This window comes from Gekko japonicus, unplaced genomic scaffold (assembly GCF_001447785.1).
Source record: "Gekko japonicus isolate JY-2015 unplaced genomic scaffold, Gekko_japonicus_V1.1 scaffold336, whole genome shotgun sequence".
Taxonomy (NCBI): domain Eukaryota; kingdom Metazoa; phylum Chordata; class Lepidosauria; order Squamata; family Gekkonidae; genus Gekko; species Gekko japonicus.
This window is the reverse complement of record NW_015172014.1, coordinates 322,583-337,998: the sequence shown is the minus strand read 5'-3', so window position 1 is coordinate 337,998 and position 15,416 is coordinate 322,583. Positions and strand designations below refer to the sequence as shown.

Sequence of the window (15,416 nt, the reverse complement as noted above, 5' to 3'; positions counted from 1 at the left end):
ATGGGCCTGCCCCCTTCTCTCTCCCGCCGTCCTCACCTGCAGCAGCATGTCCCCAGGCTCGATCCTGCCATCTGCCGCCACTGCCCCGCCCTTCATGATCGAGCCGATGTAGATGCCGCCGTCTCCTCGCTCATTGCTCTGCCCCACGATGGAGATGCCCAAGAAGTTGTACTTCTCTGACCGGGGAAGGAAGACAAGGCTAAGACCAGGAGTCCCCTCAGGGGAGCGGACAGGCCTGGAGGGAAATCTCCAGGGGTCCAACAGAGCCGCCGCCGCCACCTGAGGCCAGGTACACTACCTTTCAAGCTGGCCCCAGACTGGTGCCTGACCAACCTCTACCTAAAGGCCTCCCAGCAAGGAGATTCTCATGCCTACAAGAGCATCGGACGAGCCCTGCTGAGTCAGACCAGGGAGGGTCCATCTAGTCCAGCATCCTGACTCAGACAGTGGCCGACCGGTTCCTCTGGAGGGCCAGCAACAGGACAGAGAGGCCGAGGCCTTCCCCTGATAGGAACATCAGAAGAGCCCTGCTGGATCAGACCAGGAAGGGTCCATCTAGTCCAGCATCCTGTCTCACACAGGGGCCAGCCAGTTCCTCTGCAGGGCCAGCAACAGGGCAGAGAGGCCGAGGCCTTCCCCTGATAAGAACCTCAGAACAGCCCTGCTGGGTCAGACCAGTGAGGGTCCATCTAGTCCAGCATCCTGACTCACACAGGGGCCGACCGGTTCCTCTGGAGGGCCGGCAACAGAGCAGAGAGGCCGAGGCCTTCCCCTGATGCTGCCTCCTCCTGGCTCCAGGATTCAGAGGTTTAGTGCTTCTGAACGTGGAGGTTCCCCTCAGCCACCACGGCTAGTATCCACAGACAGATGTATCCTCCATCAATCTATCTAATCCCCTTTCAAAGCTCTTCATTCCTGTGTCCATCACTGCATCCTCTGGCCAAACTGTTAAGTAGCTCTAGAGAAGGATGAAAAGCTCACACCTGCTGGATGTGCCCCTGGGCCCTTGTCTCCTGGATCAGGGGTCCCCATCACGGTGCCCACAAAGTGTTTTCAGAAAGCGAGTGGGGTCCGCATGGGGGGGTTTTCCCTGCCTGATCTTCCCGCCCCTGGGCTCCTTACTGCTGGAGCGCTGCTCCGGAGCGCTCCGGCAGGAAATGACCCCTGGCCAGTGGAGACCTGATTATTATTGTTGTTGTTCAGTCGCACAGTTGAGTCCGACTCTTCGCGACCCCATGGACCAGATCACGCCAGGCCTTCCTGTCTTCCGCCATCCTCTGAAGTTTGCTCAATTTCATGTTTGTTGCATCTATGACACTGTCATACAGACCTGATTGGGTGGGCATATTAAAACAGCATTGTCTGAGCGGCAGCTTCAACCACAGTGTGGGTTTTATTCTTTCTTGCTCCTCTGTCTCAGTGTATTTTTAAAATCCGCATCCCCCCCAACACCCCCCCACACACTTCTCCCCCTGCAGGTCAGCTTCCTCTGTGCACGGATGTGCCTCCTGGACCAGCCATTCCATGGTAGGAATCCAAAACTACCTGCGGGCTCGAACCAGCTGGGGACCCCCCCTTTCCTGGATCTTATCATGCCCACCTGTGCCCCGCCCCCACTCCCAGACCTCCCTCTTTGGCACCTTCCACCCATCCCTCCCCCCCAGAGCAGCCATTCCCTTACCCATATTCAGGGTCACTGTGATGATGTTGAGCGACATGGTGGAGTCGGTGACGCTGCTGAAAGAAGAGGTCTGAAACGAGCGGGTAGGTGGGGGGAGGCAGGGAGAGACAATCTGCCGTGAGACCCCCTCTGGCCGCAGATGGAAGCTGCCATCCCCTCCACCCATGCTGCTTGGGCAGCCTCTTGGCTTGATGCCCCTCTAAGCCAACACCTCTGGCAGAAACCCATCCCTACCCGCTCGAGACGGGGCGGGCGCTGCTTCCGTCGCCTGCGGTGGCGCTTCAGGAGGCGGGAGGCGCTGCTCTGCTCGGTGGAGTTGCTGAACCTGCCAGGAGAAGAGAGAAATAAGGACTCATAAACAACGCTCCCTCTAAGCTGTGGAGTCTCGTGAGCCAAAACTCTACTTTGCGAGCTAGTGGCATTAAAGCTGTGAGGGAGAGATTTGGCTACTGCATAAATTAGTTGGCTCTGGAGCCATCCTTCCTGAGCCGAGACAGAAATGGGTGAGCCGGAGGCTAAAAAAACTGTGGCTCACACCAACTCAGCTTAGAGGGAACACTGCTCATAAACCGAAGCCTCACAGAAAAAATGAGACGTGCACTTTTGTCCTATCTAGCAAAGAAACAACAACCCAGAACTCCATCCTTCTTTTTACTTCAAAGACCATTCACTTCAGCGGGTCCGCACAGTCTCCTAGCTCTTCTCCTACTTTGGATGGCCTCCTTGGCATCGACCAGAACCCCAGCATTTGCCATCGCAGCCCCTCTCTGTGGCATGAACAGGTGGGGGGAGCCCCCCTCGTTGGAGAGCTCCCGGAGGCACTGCAAGCCAATGAGCTTCAGATGGGGCCATCGTGAGCCAGCGCTTCGGATGGGGTGTGAACAGAGGTGGGCGGGAAGTCTCGTTTTTTTAAAAAAATTGTTTTATCTCTTTTTTATCGGTTATGGTTTCCTTGACACCCTGAGCCAGGAAAAAAGCAGCTTACAAATACTTTAACCAATAAATGAGTATCCGGGTGCTGGTAACCAACCTCTCAGCACAAAGGCCAGGCAGGGAGACACAGGACAGCTCCCCCGGGACACAACATTCAGCAGGGTAAGCCTGGGCAAGCCCCCCACCCCCCCGCTCCCCTCCTGGGCTCATCCACAAATCCCATTCTGGGCCACTGATGCCTCGGACCCCAAGTCAGACTAGCCACAGCACCGCCTGCCCCAATCAGGAAGAGACTCGGGGGGCACAAAAAGGACAACGTCAGGATTCCCACCTCCAGAGAGTGCACAAGAAGCGTCAGAGACCGACCCACTTGCCTCACTTCAGAATCCTTCAAGTCCGTTAATCACAAATAAAAGGAACTTACTAAAAGAAGGAGCAATACAAACTGGCGCAAACTGCTAGAGTTTATGCAGCAAAACAAAATTGGAAACGCACTCCCCCTCTTTCCTCTTCCGGGTGACAGTGAGAGCCACAACATCCAGCCTTATTGTCATAGCAGAAGCCTCTATCACTTGGGGAACCTCAATACTACTCTCCTCCCTCCAGGTCTGAGATGTTCCTAGATGTCCAGGCCAATAGCTCTCTTGCCAGTTCACACCAAGTGCGGGAAGACGAGGCGGGGCTTTCTATAGGTGAACTCCTCCCACATCTCAAGGGAGACAAATTCACTCAACTCAATCAAAACTTGGGAGGGGAGAGAGTCCTTGGTTCCCAACATTCGCAAAGTTCCCTCTAAGCTGTGGAGTCTTGTGAGCAAAAATTCTACTTTGTGAGCTACTGGCATTAAAGGTGTGAGCAAGCGATTCGGCTGCAGCATCAATTAGTTTGCTCTGGAGCCATCCCTTCCCAAGCTAAGGCAAAAATGTGTGAGCCGGAGGCTAAAAAACTGTGAGCTAGCTCACACTAACTCAGCTTAGAGGGAACACTGGTACGGAGACACCCGGCAGCCTGAGAAACAGTCCCACGCATCACTGAGCAGCTTCGGTGGGAGGGCGGGGTAGAAATTTAATAAATAGAAGAAGAAGAAGAGAAGAAGAGATTGGATTTATACCCCGCCCTTTACTACCCAAAGGTGTCTCAGAGCGGCTTACAAACTCCTTTCCTTTCCCCTCCCCCCACAACAAACACCCTGTGAGGCAGGCGGGGCTGAGAGAGCTCTGACAGAAACTGTTCTTTTTCAAGGACAGCTCTTGTTAGAACTACGACTTGCCCAAGGTCATCCAGCCAGGTGCAAGTGGAGGAGTGGGGAATCAAACCCGGTTCTCCCAGATTAGGGTCCGCGCACTTCACCACTACACCAAACTGGCTCTCATAAAAATAAATACATTTACCCACGGCCAGGCAAAATCCTGCCTTGTACACCCCTTGGGATACTAAAGGAAGCACGACTCTCAGCCCACGGCCTGCAGCCATAGGAGACGCCATGTCAGTCTAGGGCCCGCGCCCATTACCTGCTCATGGCGTCATCGTCGTCAGAGTCACACAAACTAGTGGTTTCCAGTTCGCTGGTGAGCAGAGTGGAGGAGCTCTCGTAGCCAGCAAGGTGCCGCTCCAGCCGGGACTGTCCGTTCAGTCGGTGCCCACCTGGCACGGGGGGGAGGGTACTGTCAGGTGAATACCCAAATGACCCCACCCCCCTACCTCTCCAGCTTTGATTCCGTTTGCTGAAATCTTAGTCTTATCACACTGCTTATCAGGTGTCTCACTGTCACCCTTTTGGGGAGATCTGACAACTGTCGACTTAGGGCAACTGTTAGCAGCCCAGTTACAAGAGCTGCCCAATCTTTTGTCCACCCGAAAAGTGTGTGTGTGTGTGTGGGGAATCCTTGGATCAGAAAAACAAAGAGAGAATGAAGCGATGCTGTAATGATTCCTTGTTTTTGTGTGTGTGTGTGTGTCTCTTTAAAAGTTTGGTTGCATGGCTGTGGTAGATAGACTAGAGTGATTGAGAGAGGGAAGATTGAGAGAGGGAAGGTGAGGCCAAGGTGGCTGACCTGGAGAAGCAGAGACAGTCAGCTAGGCACACAGAAAAGACTCTCGGGGACTTGTTAGCTACGTCCTACTCTGGATCTGGCAGCCCTGCTGCTGTCAGGGAGCATGAGGGTCTAGGGGAAACAGGGCACCGTGCTGAGGATCAGTGAGAAAGAGAATGAGAGCTGAAAGCTGAATGTATAGGAACAAGTAAAGTAAAGTTTAAGTGAAGAAACGTTAAAGGAAAGTCTGAGTGTCATAACAAACTGGAGTGAAACAGTGAACATATATGGCATTAAGATAAATAAAGGTTACAAAGTTACATGAAAAGATCCCTGTCAGTGAGGGAAAAGATTGAATGTGATACCAAAGCAATTGTTCATCATTTACACATTACTATTTACATTGTACCACCCTCTTATTTAGTATTTATTTCAATAAATCCTCTTTTATTCAAGTTTATACCAGCTCTGAATGAAGTACTTCCCAGGACCACATAGTTCCTCGTAAGCCTTAAACTCGGTCTACCGAACCGGTAAGAGCAAAAGTAAACGCATAAAGGTTTGGAAATCCTTAAAATTTCCTGGTGGCAGCAGAATCTACCCAGTTAAACAAAATAAAGAGAACTTTTAAAGTGAAACTAATCCTCCCCAATAAGGAGGACGTCACAGATGCGTCCTTCGTTAAAAAATTAAGCAAACTAAATAACGGCAGGGTAAGAAACAAGCAAGAAGGAGCCTGGTTAATTCAGAGCATTCTCTTTGGTATTGTTTCAGGCTGACCCTACGCCTCGCATAGATCTCTCTTCCTCAAAACTACAGGCGTCGTTCACCAGGCTGAATCAAACTGAAGGCTGAAGTGAGGCTCTAAGACAGGGGTATCAAACTCATTTGTTATGAGGGCCGGATCTGACATAAATGAGGCCTTGTTGGGTCGGGCCATGCGTGTCATAAAAAGTGATGCCAGGTAGCGGAGATATAAACTTTATAAAGGACACAAACACAACGGGTTTTTTTTTTACTTAAAATAAAAACATGCTTAAAACATTAGCTCTGTCAGCTGCAAACCTACTTTTGATTTATTGACATTCACCACAGAAATCTCATGCTCAGAGTTCTGAGTCTGGGACCCAGGTGAAAACATGAAATGGCTGAGTGATTAAGAGAGTCTGGTGAAGCAAGCTATGATGCAGCAGTAAAACTGGAAGCAGGAGATGGCCAGTTCCACTGCGGGCTTGATGGAAGCCCTCTGGGGGCCTAATCCAGCCCCCGGGCTGCATGTTTGACACCCCTGCTCTAAGAGATCAAATTGGAAATCTTTGTTAGGGCTGGAAAGGCCAGCTGCAGCATTGCCCTATTGAATGTATTGACTCATACTGCAGAATCCTCCTTCACTTTCGGTAGGGAAATTTTTTTTTATAAAGTAAAATAAAATAAAAATAAAAGAATGCCGTCCCCCCACCAACTCACCTCCCTGCTCCATGCTCTCCCTGCGGCGCGGCCTCTCCCTCCTGAGCGACACCACCGACTCTGGCTCTGTTTCGTGGTCCAGATTCTCGCGACTGCCTGCAATGTTCGGACTGCAAAACCAGGGAACACCCTGTTGACGAACACTTTGCAGCAATCTCGGCTCAAGCTTCACAAGGAGGCCCCTTCCCAGAACCACTACGTGCAGTTGTCTCCAGGGGCCCTGAAATATTCCCCCCACAGATTTGAGGAAACAAATACGGCCGCTTTGTGTGGCTGAATCTCTTCCCCTCCTGACACCCCTGGGACGCATGGCCTGCACGGAAAGATGCCCCATATTCTGTCTCCCTTTACTCACTGGAAAGAAGGGGGCCGGGAATCCCCAATGCCGCTCGTCCGCTCCACGGGCAGCGGAGGAAGGGGTGGTGGAGGTGGTGAAGGTTCTGGCCGTACCTCTATGGGAGGGGGTGGAGGCAGAGGTTCAGGCTGAGGAGTCTCTGAAGACACAAGCTGTGTAGGAGGGGGGAAAAGGATAAGGTATACGTGAGCAGGATATGACCCCTTCCTGTCTTCCATCCTCACTCAAACTCATTTGGCACAGGAATGAGCGGACCCCCGAAGACTTCACGGCAACCCACTTACATCAAGACCTGGAAATGTAAGGAAACCGGTTGCTGGAAATGTCACACAATCCCGCAAAAGGGAAACAAATGCAACATAAACACCAGCTCCCTAGCTTACACCACAAAGGTGCAACATGGGGCTAAATGTAAGGGGCCAGAAACCTGCTGGGAACACAACTCTATGTCTCCAAAATAACGGAAGAGATCTACTGTCCGAGGCCATATTGGGCTACAGTAGAGCAGCTAGATCCAGTATCCAGTATCACCTTAAAGACCAACAAGATGCTAATTTTCAGGCTCCGAGAATTTCTCTCCTGCTTTAATCAAGCTGCTGTACAATGTTCATTATACCTTTGCATCCTGAGTCTCTTTGCAATACTGCCAGAAGCCATTTGCCGGTCGGCAATACTCCTTCCACCTTGTGACTAGGAAATACAGACTCAGGGATCTCCATTCCAACTTGTATCTGAAGGAGGGAGCTTTGGGTTTTTTTAGTTTTGTTGGTCTGTAAGGTGCCACTGGTTTTGAATCTAACTATCTCTCCCCCACTCCCAGGGCTAACTGAATCCGGCTGTCCAAGACGGAAAGCAGTCCTAAAGTCCTAAAGAGCAAAAAAACCCTTGAAAAAGAAGCTTTATAACACTGCCTGCCGTATTACGTTAGTATAAAAGCAGAACAGAAATATCATGTCAATTGCATGCAGCTAAAATAATACACAAGAAAACATCAGTATTTCTCATTTCCTTGACCCAAAAGCCAGTCATTCCTATTTTGCAAAACTGGTGTGGGTTTGTGTCCTCTTAATACGAACGAATAATGTCCACATTGCTATTAGGGAACGAGAGCCCAAACAAGGCTTGTGTCCGAGGCACTGTTATAGTAGCACCTAGAATTCTTCTTGCACTTTCTGTGAACAAAGCATATGGTCTTGTTGCAACATCCCTGTGAAGCAGGCCAGTATAGCTATCTTCCTATTTCAGATGCAGATCTGCACCTGAGGAAGAGCTCATCTCTGGCCATCTTTGAACCAGTGATCTCCTCGAACACAGTGAGGAGAACTCCACCCCTCCAGTGTACAAGCTACTGGATTTAGGGCCGGACAATGCAAGATCATTGCAAGCGTCCTGCACGGGGTAATGCCCGTTTTGTACCCAGGAAACGACCCTGCCGTTGAAGCAGGGGAGCTTGGCGTTGTCGTCTGAGATTTCCTCCTTCACGACCCTACAACAGAAAGAAAAAACAGCTATTGGCTACAGGACTTCTCAGGGACCAAACCACCACCACCACCCTGTGGCTGTCGGGGGCGGCTATACCAGCAGTGCACAGAAACCAGCCAGTGCTGGAGTGGGCCAGCCACGGGTGCAACAGCTAAGGGAGTGCCCCCACAAGGGCTGCTGTCCCCCAGGGGCAACCTGGGCATCTCCTGGAGTGATGATCCATCTCCGAATGACGGAGGTCCGTTTCCCCGGAGAAAACGGCGGCCGCTGTGGAGAGCGGACTCATCCTGCCGAGATCCCTCCCCGGCAATGTTCCCTCTAAGCTGAGTCGGTGTGAGCTAGCTCCCAGTTTTTTAGCCTCCGGCTCAGGCATTTTTTGCCTCGGCTCAGGAAGGGTGGCTCCAGAAGAGCAAACTACTTTTTGCAGAGCAGCCACATCGCTCGCTCCCAACTTGGAATGCCAGGAGCTCGCAAAGTAGATTTTTTGCTCACAAGACTCCACAGCTTAGAGGGAGCACTGCTCCCCGGGCTGCACCCCCGGGCCTGCAGGAGTCTCCCCACCGGGAGGTGGCGATTCGAGCCCCCAGTGCGGCCGAGACGCACAAGCGCGGGCAGGGCAGGGCAGGCCCGGCGCGTACCCGAAGTCCTGGTCCATGCTCTTGAAGAAGTACTTGGCGCCGGGGCGGGCCAGGGCGGCCTTGACGTGGCCGAGGGTGATGCGGTCGGCGGGCACCGGGATCTTGACCAGGTACGGCGTCTCCTCCTCGTCCAGGTGGTAGATCACCTTCGTCTCGCCCGCCGCCGCCGGCGGGGCCGCGCCCGGCCCGGAGGGGGCGGCCAGCGCCATGGCAACCGCGCGCGCCCAGCCCGGCGAGCGGGACCCGTGCGGGCGGACGCGAAAGAAAGCTTCGCGCGGGGAGAGGGGGGGGCGCGTCCCGGACGTCTCTCGGGCGCAAGAACGAAGGCGGCGGCGCCCCCTAGCGCGTCCTTACGTCATCGCGTAGCAACGTTACCAGCCGTCGGGAGGGAGCGGGGCGTGGGCCGCGTCACGTGACGAAGGGAAAAGGGGGCCCCTCAAGCGCGGCCAGCGACAGAAACGGCCGGGTCATGTGACAGCCGCGTTACGTGGATGAGTGAAAAAATGACGCACGCGCGGCGAGGGGCGGAGCACCGCCGTGGGGAAAAAAATAGACTTTCCTTTGTCCTGACGGGGACGGCCTCGTGTCACGTGAGAAACGGAAGTCCCGCCCACCGAGCACAGGAAATGCGAAAAGGGAAGAGAAAGAGGGTGAAACCGAGGACGGCGGAACTCTGCACGCGGTCAGAGGCCCCTGCTGCTCTTTGAGCCTCGGAGCGATCCCTGGAGGGGAGAGGCAACCCATTCAGCGTACGGAACTGCCCGCCACAACACGGAAGGATGGAAGGGCGCTAGGCCAAGAGCCCTGATGTCGGAGGCAGCACCGCCCAGACTGCGAGGCCTCCCATGCGGCTGCCAACCTCCAGGTGGGCTCGGGAGATCTGTAGTTGGAAATTAATTTCCAGTCTCCAGGGATCACTGGAGGAAATGGCAGCTCTAAAAGGTGGGGTCTAGGGTATCATACCCAGCTGACGTCCTTCCCCAAACCCCACCCCCTGATCTCCAGGAATTTCCCAACCTGGAATTGGCAACCTGTGGGGGGGGGGATGCTGACGGCAACCAAACTGCCATGCAGAGAAAGCCCTGTGGGCAGGGCAGGAATCATAGAGTTGGAAGGGACCTCCAGGGTCATCTAGTCCAACCCCCTGTACCATGCAGGAAATTCACAAATGCCTCCCCCACCACACCCACAGTGACCGCTATTCCACACCCAAAAGATGACAAAAACCCTCCAGGATTGCTTCCTGACCCCAAAGTGGCGATCAGCATTTCCCTGGGTGTGTAAAAAATTGTCACAAAAACGAAGCACTGAGGCAACCCTTCCTGCCCTCCCTCTCCTGATCTGCCCGAGGTTCCTTTCCTGATCAGAGTTGGCTCCCTTGAAGTTGGCCTTGCCCCTCACTTTCCCCTGCCTCTGAACACAGACAACTCACAGAATATTAATGAACATCACAGCCGTCTGTACAAACGCCAAAAGGGTCCACATCTTTTATTTACATTCAGAAACTCCGCCATGTACACCGCTGCAAATATTAGAGCAAAAGAGGGAATCGGGGAAGGGGACCTCAGAAACAAAATCCCCACAGATCAAAAGGCTAACCTGAAGTGGGGCACCGGTTGGGACGGAGAGGGAGGGCAACAGAACCAGAGCTCTGTGAACCAGGAACATCCTGGGGAGGGGAGTTTGTGGCAGTCTTCATTCGCCACCAAGCTCTCTAGCTCTCTGTCGGAACACCAGTACTTAGCCTCCCTGCTCTTCCAAATCACCAAGTCAGAAAACACATTGTCCTTTCTTATTTTGAGAACAGCAAAAAAAAAAAATCACATGGGGCTCCCTAGACTATCCCCCCCCCGAAAAAAAAAAAGTTTGCTTTTATACTAAAGTTTGCAGGAATTAACTCTTGGCAAGCAAAGTCTTCTGTCTCCTCCCCGATCTCTTTCCTAGGAGCATTTTAAAAAGCCAAAAAAACAAAAAAGCCTAAGGATTAATTTTTTAAAAAATGATATTTTCACCTGGATCCTGTCTCATCTCAACTAGTAACCCTAAGCATCTTTCAGCAATCGCACCCTGTGCCTTAGAGCCCTGCTTCTGGAGGAACGAGACAAATACTTTGAAGAGTTCAGAAGGGGAGGGGTGTGTACAAAAAGTTTACCAACAGGGAAACAGACAAAAATCCCTGCATGGGGGTGGGGGAGAACCTAACCTTTGCTTTCTGTCTATTTACAAGTGAGCTTTGCTGGGGAAGAGCTAGGGAAAAGAAGATACTTCTACCCCCAACACTTCTACTGTCCTTGCCCCCCTTCCCAGCATTATGTGCATCCCCAAGGTACAAAACAGGAACCGCTTTGTTGTCCAGTTTCACTCTCCTCAACCGTTTCAACCTGGCAATACCTTCCTCTCCGTCAGAGAATAGGGAGGTGGGCCAGGATCAACCCCCCCCAAGGGGGAGGGGTTTGAGGTGAGGGGTATGTAACTGCCAGGCAGCATCTGCTGATTTTTTTGAGGGTAGGACCCCCCCTCCCTTCAGCACTGGGTCTGTCACCAGCCCAAATACCCCGAGGAACCAAGGCTCATTTGGATACCAATCCAGAACAGACTCCCCACCCTGTCCAGTCTTTTGTCCCTCTGGGGTGGCAGTCCGGCCCAAAGCCATCCTCCCCTGACAGGCTAGGGCTCCCCGCTTCCCCTGGACGCAACGGCAGCTGCGGCTCCAGGAGCCGCTGGAGGGAGCAACGGGGGCGGCTGCTTTCGAGAGCTTTCTTTACACTTCTGGCAATAGAAGATGTCAGGAACGTTGGTCTTCTTGATCTTGGCGCACGAGAGGTGGATCCAGGTGCCACATTGGTTACACTCAATCATCGGCCGACCGGCAAATGGCTTCTGGCAGTAACAAGTGATGAGGTCCCATGAATCATCCCCTGGAGCAGCAGCAACCGGAAGGTGGAGAAGGAACAGAAGAGAGTCAGAAGTCAGCGCGTAACCAGGCCTGTGTCAATTCCATTCATCACTGAAGATGCTGAACACTTTTGGTATCTGTCACAAATTAATCAGCGCTAGAATGCCAGCTCTTGGTTTAGAGAAGAGAGTCAGCTCGTAACCAGTCAATTCCATTGATCACTGAGGATGCTGAACTTTTTTGGTATCTGTCACAAGGTGATCAGCGCTAGAATGCCAGCTCTTGGTTTCGTTTTCCCAGCTCCTCATTTTTAAGTTCCTAGCTCAGGGGTGTCAAACGTAAGGCCCGTCTAGGGCTCTTACCCAGCCTGCAAGCAACTGGTATGTATGGAAATATAATATGCTTCCCCTTTTATGGTATCCATTGAAAGAAACCTAGTCTTGCATCTGATTAAACACATATATTGGGGCTTTTCTGAGTTCCCCAGGAAATCAATTGCTTTTGTTTGTATTTTGAGTTAAAAAATAATATATTGTTAATTGGGTTTGCCGGTGTCCTTGATAAAGTTTATATCTCCAGTACTTGGCATTACATTTTATGGCACACATGGCCCGGCCCGACAAAGTGGCGTTTATGTCAGATCCGGCCCTCATGATGACTGAGTTTGACACCTGTGTCCTAGCTCTTGGGGAGGCAAATATAAGCTTGTGAATATAGTGGACCCTGAAAAACAGGGCGGCACTTAATTAGAAGCCTCGCAGTTGGGATACACACGTACTGCAGTGCTCTTTCACTGTTCCTGGGATTTCCCTGTGCCTAGAAAAAACATGAGCTATGAGCAACAAACTACAAATTTTTCGTAATCTGGATTTGACTCAGTGTATGCTGCAGCGTTGGAAGTGGCGGGGCTCATGCCTGGAACTGTGAGCAGAAAAGAAATTCTTAAAAGCCAGATGTCACTGAAGTCCAGCAGCTCTGTGATTAAAACCAATAGAGTAGGGGGGAAAGGGAAAAGAGAACTCTAACGGAGGAAGATGCAAAACTGTCACATGCCAGAAGTGCAAGTCAATCCACACTACCCATCAGACCAGGAGTCCCCAACTCTTTTGAGCCTGTGAGGACCTTTGGAGTTCAGACACAGCTGCAAAATGGCTTCCCTGGCTCACCATCAGTCAGCTGTGGTGGCACTTGCGGCCAAAGAAGGTTTTTAAACATCTGCACAGCCAATCAGAAGCCTTGCTGGGCGAAAGTCTCACCTGCTGCCCACTTTCTAAAAACACTTGGTGGATGCCAAGGAAGGGGTCAGTGGGCACCACAGTGGAGACCTCTGCATTCAAACAAGGCAGGCAGGCAGGCCACTGTAAGTGACAGTTTGGTGTAGTGGTTAAGTGTGCGGACTCTAATCTGGGAGAATCGGGTTTGATTCCCCACTCCTCCACTTGCAGCTGCTGGTGTGACCTTGGGTCAGTGACAAGCTCTGGCACAGCTGTCCTTGAAAAAGAGCAGTTTGTGTCAGAGCTCTCTCAGCCCCGCCCACCTCACAGGGTGTCTGTTGTGGGGAGGGGAAGGGAAAGGAGTTTGTAAACCGCTCTGAGACTCCAAGTGAAGGGCGGGGTACAAATCCAATCTCTTCTTTTTCTTCTTCTTCTTCAGGCCCACCAGTTGCTAGGATTCATGCTCTGACTCAAGAAACCCACCTATTATCTTCTTAAGAAAGTCAGATATCTACCGGCAGCATATTTGTTTCTCTTAAAAAGATGTCAAGTGCTTCACAGGGATTCCAGTGGCTTTTAACTAGACCACACCACATCCAGGCCCTGTACCAGAGCCACCAAGATATTACTAAACTTAAGAATGGCGCTCCATCCAGTGCGTGTCACTGGGGCACGGGACTGGAGGCACACAAAGACCTGAGATGGGGCATGTCTCTTAGTCACCCAGTCCCACTTTACACAGCCACATGGTAAAGCGAATTGAGGTGACACTCTGCGGGCACTCGATGACACAGGTCCTCCCCCCCCCCTTTGGCATTAAAAAGGGGTTCAGATGACTATGGGAAGGAAAGCAACAACTCATGGGCCGGACGCGCTCCCTGAACGCCTCACCTGATTCCACCATGATGTCCTCGTCCATCACCCGCATTTCACCTTCGCTGGAACTGCCGTCCCCGTCTTGGCTGGTCTCTGTGCTGATGCCCTCCTTCCCTTCTGTGTCCTCACCCTTAATGGGGAAACCGGCTGCCAAGAGCTCCGGGGGGGCCGTCGCGCTGCCCAGTGCCGTGGCCGCCCCCTCCTCCTCCCTGCCCGGCCGCAGGGCTGCCCCTGCCTGAGGCGTCGCCGCTGTCGCCGTCTCCTCCTCCTCCGAGTCCGTCTCACTCAGCGAAGCCTTGTGCTTCTTCTCTGAGCGCTCCGCCTTTTTCAACTTCCGCTTCTTGCTCTTTTTGATGCGTGAGCGCTTCTCCCCACCCGGGTCCCCCCGGCTCCGCTTGGGGCCCCCAGCCTCCAGGGCGGCTTTGCGGTTCCTCTTGTCCTTCTTTCTCTCGGCGTTCGCTTTGGGGCCCGCGAGCGGGGGCGGCTGCTTGCCCACAGGGTCCAAGTCAAAAAGGGAGTCCTTGAGTTTCATTTTCTCCAGCAGCGAGCTGTCCGATTTCAGGCGGCGGAAGGCCGCTTTCTTCTTCGAGGACTTGGCCTTCTTCACAAAGGTCTCAATGGTGTGCAGGTCTGAGTGGGTTGACTCCCAGCCGTCACTGTCCACCACGCTCTCCGGGCGGATGGGGGAGTTCGAGCCAGAGGGAGTCCAGTCATTCTCCTGCAAGGCAGACAGAGAAGGTCAGTCCCCAGGCTGCCCGGGGGAGCCCCCAAGACAGCACCCCTCCCGACTTCCAGACCGAGTAGCTCAATTACAGCTCCCCGGCGGCTCAGAGAACAGTTCCCTGGGACAGGATGGCTCGCCGGAGCTTTTAAGAGCAGCCCAAGCCCCGCCACAGGGCTTACGTTTTCACACACCAACCAGAGGGGACCGTAATCCCACAAGAAAATCGGCACATGTGGACACACACAAAAGATGATTAGAGATTAACCAAGATCAACCTTTGGCATGAAGATTAAAGGAGAAAGGACCATATTCCAAATGGCAGTGCCACACAGAGATCACGGGAAACCATCTCCCTAAAGCTCAGAGCTTGATTCCTAAAGCAAGAAAGAACTTGAAGGGGCGGGGGGAGACTCTGACTTGCCTGGGAGCCTCAAAATCTAGGGCTACCAACTGTGGGTGAGGAAAATCTGGGGGCGGAACTTTCACTGGGTCCATAATGCTGAAGAGTCCACCCTCCAAAGCAGTCATTATGTCCAGGGAAACGGATCTCTGCTGTCCAGAAGCCAGTTGTAATTCATGGAGGATTGCAACCCTATGCCTGTACGTTCTTAGAGCTGCTTTTTTGCTATTTGGCACCTCTTTAGCGTGAAACCTGGCAGGGGGAAAAATTCCCAGTGCTGCAACGAGGCCAGCAGACTCCAAAAAAGACCCTGGGGAGGGTCGAGTCAACAGGAGTAAAGAACCGCCCTGTGAACTACAACTCCCAAAATGCCCTCGGGAAAGTCTCCGAGCCCTAACTCGCCAAGGAGCAAGGACATGTCTGTCCCCCCCCCTTTGCTCCCAGAGTAGCCGACTACACTTCCCAGCATGCAGCGACCAAGCCCCAGGCTCCGAGCAAAATGGCCACGCCCCGGCGCAGTCTGGGAGGTGTAGTTTCCAAGGGTTCCGGAGCCAGAAAGCCAAAAAGGGCACCGAACTAAAAACACTCGAAAGGCGGCCGGGCGAGATCCGGAGCGCGCGGGAGAAGGGGAAGGGCCCTTGCCCTGCCCCCGGAGCACGCCGGCCTCCCCCTCCCTTCGAACCATGCGCCCGAGAAGCACCCCCCCCTCCCCAGCAC

At 53.0% G+C, this 15,416-nt stretch overlaps 2 protein-coding genes across 2 annotated transcripts in view; both read right to left on the bottom strand.

Annotated features, from left to right (window-relative positions):
- DVL2 (dishevelled segment polarity protein 2) overlaps positions 1-8,798 on the bottom strand; it is a 15,459-nt gene extending 6,661 nt beyond the window's left edge. Inside the window, exons 1-8 of the mRNA XM_015420308.1 lie at positions 8,590-8,798; positions 7,886-7,955; positions 6,470-6,621; positions 6,115-6,224; positions 4,126-4,258; positions 1,916-2,006; positions 1,682-1,751; positions 37-176 (exon numbers count right to left, since the gene is read on the bottom strand). Coding sequence (XP_015275794.1) covers positions 37-176; positions 1,682-1,751; positions 1,916-2,006; positions 4,126-4,258; positions 6,115-6,224; positions 6,470-6,621; positions 7,886-7,955; positions 8,590-8,798 — 975 coding nt within the window. The remainder of the gene's footprint in view (positions 1-36; positions 177-1,681; positions 1,752-1,915; positions 2,007-4,125; positions 4,259-6,114; positions 6,225-6,469; positions 6,622-7,885; positions 7,956-8,589) is intronic.
- Positions 8,799-10,069: 1,271 nt separating this feature from the next.
- The window catches only part of PHF23 (PHD finger protein 23), a 6,996-nt gene continuing 1,649 nt past the window's right edge, over positions 10,070-15,416 (bottom strand). The window contains exons 3-4 of the mRNA XM_015420307.1: positions 13,591-14,293; positions 10,070-11,507 (exon numbers count right to left, since the gene is read on the bottom strand). Coding sequence (XP_015275793.1) covers positions 11,257-11,507; positions 13,591-14,293 — 954 coding nt within the window. The 3' untranslated portion in view covers positions 10,070-11,256. The remainder of the gene's footprint in view (positions 11,508-13,590; positions 14,294-15,416) is intronic.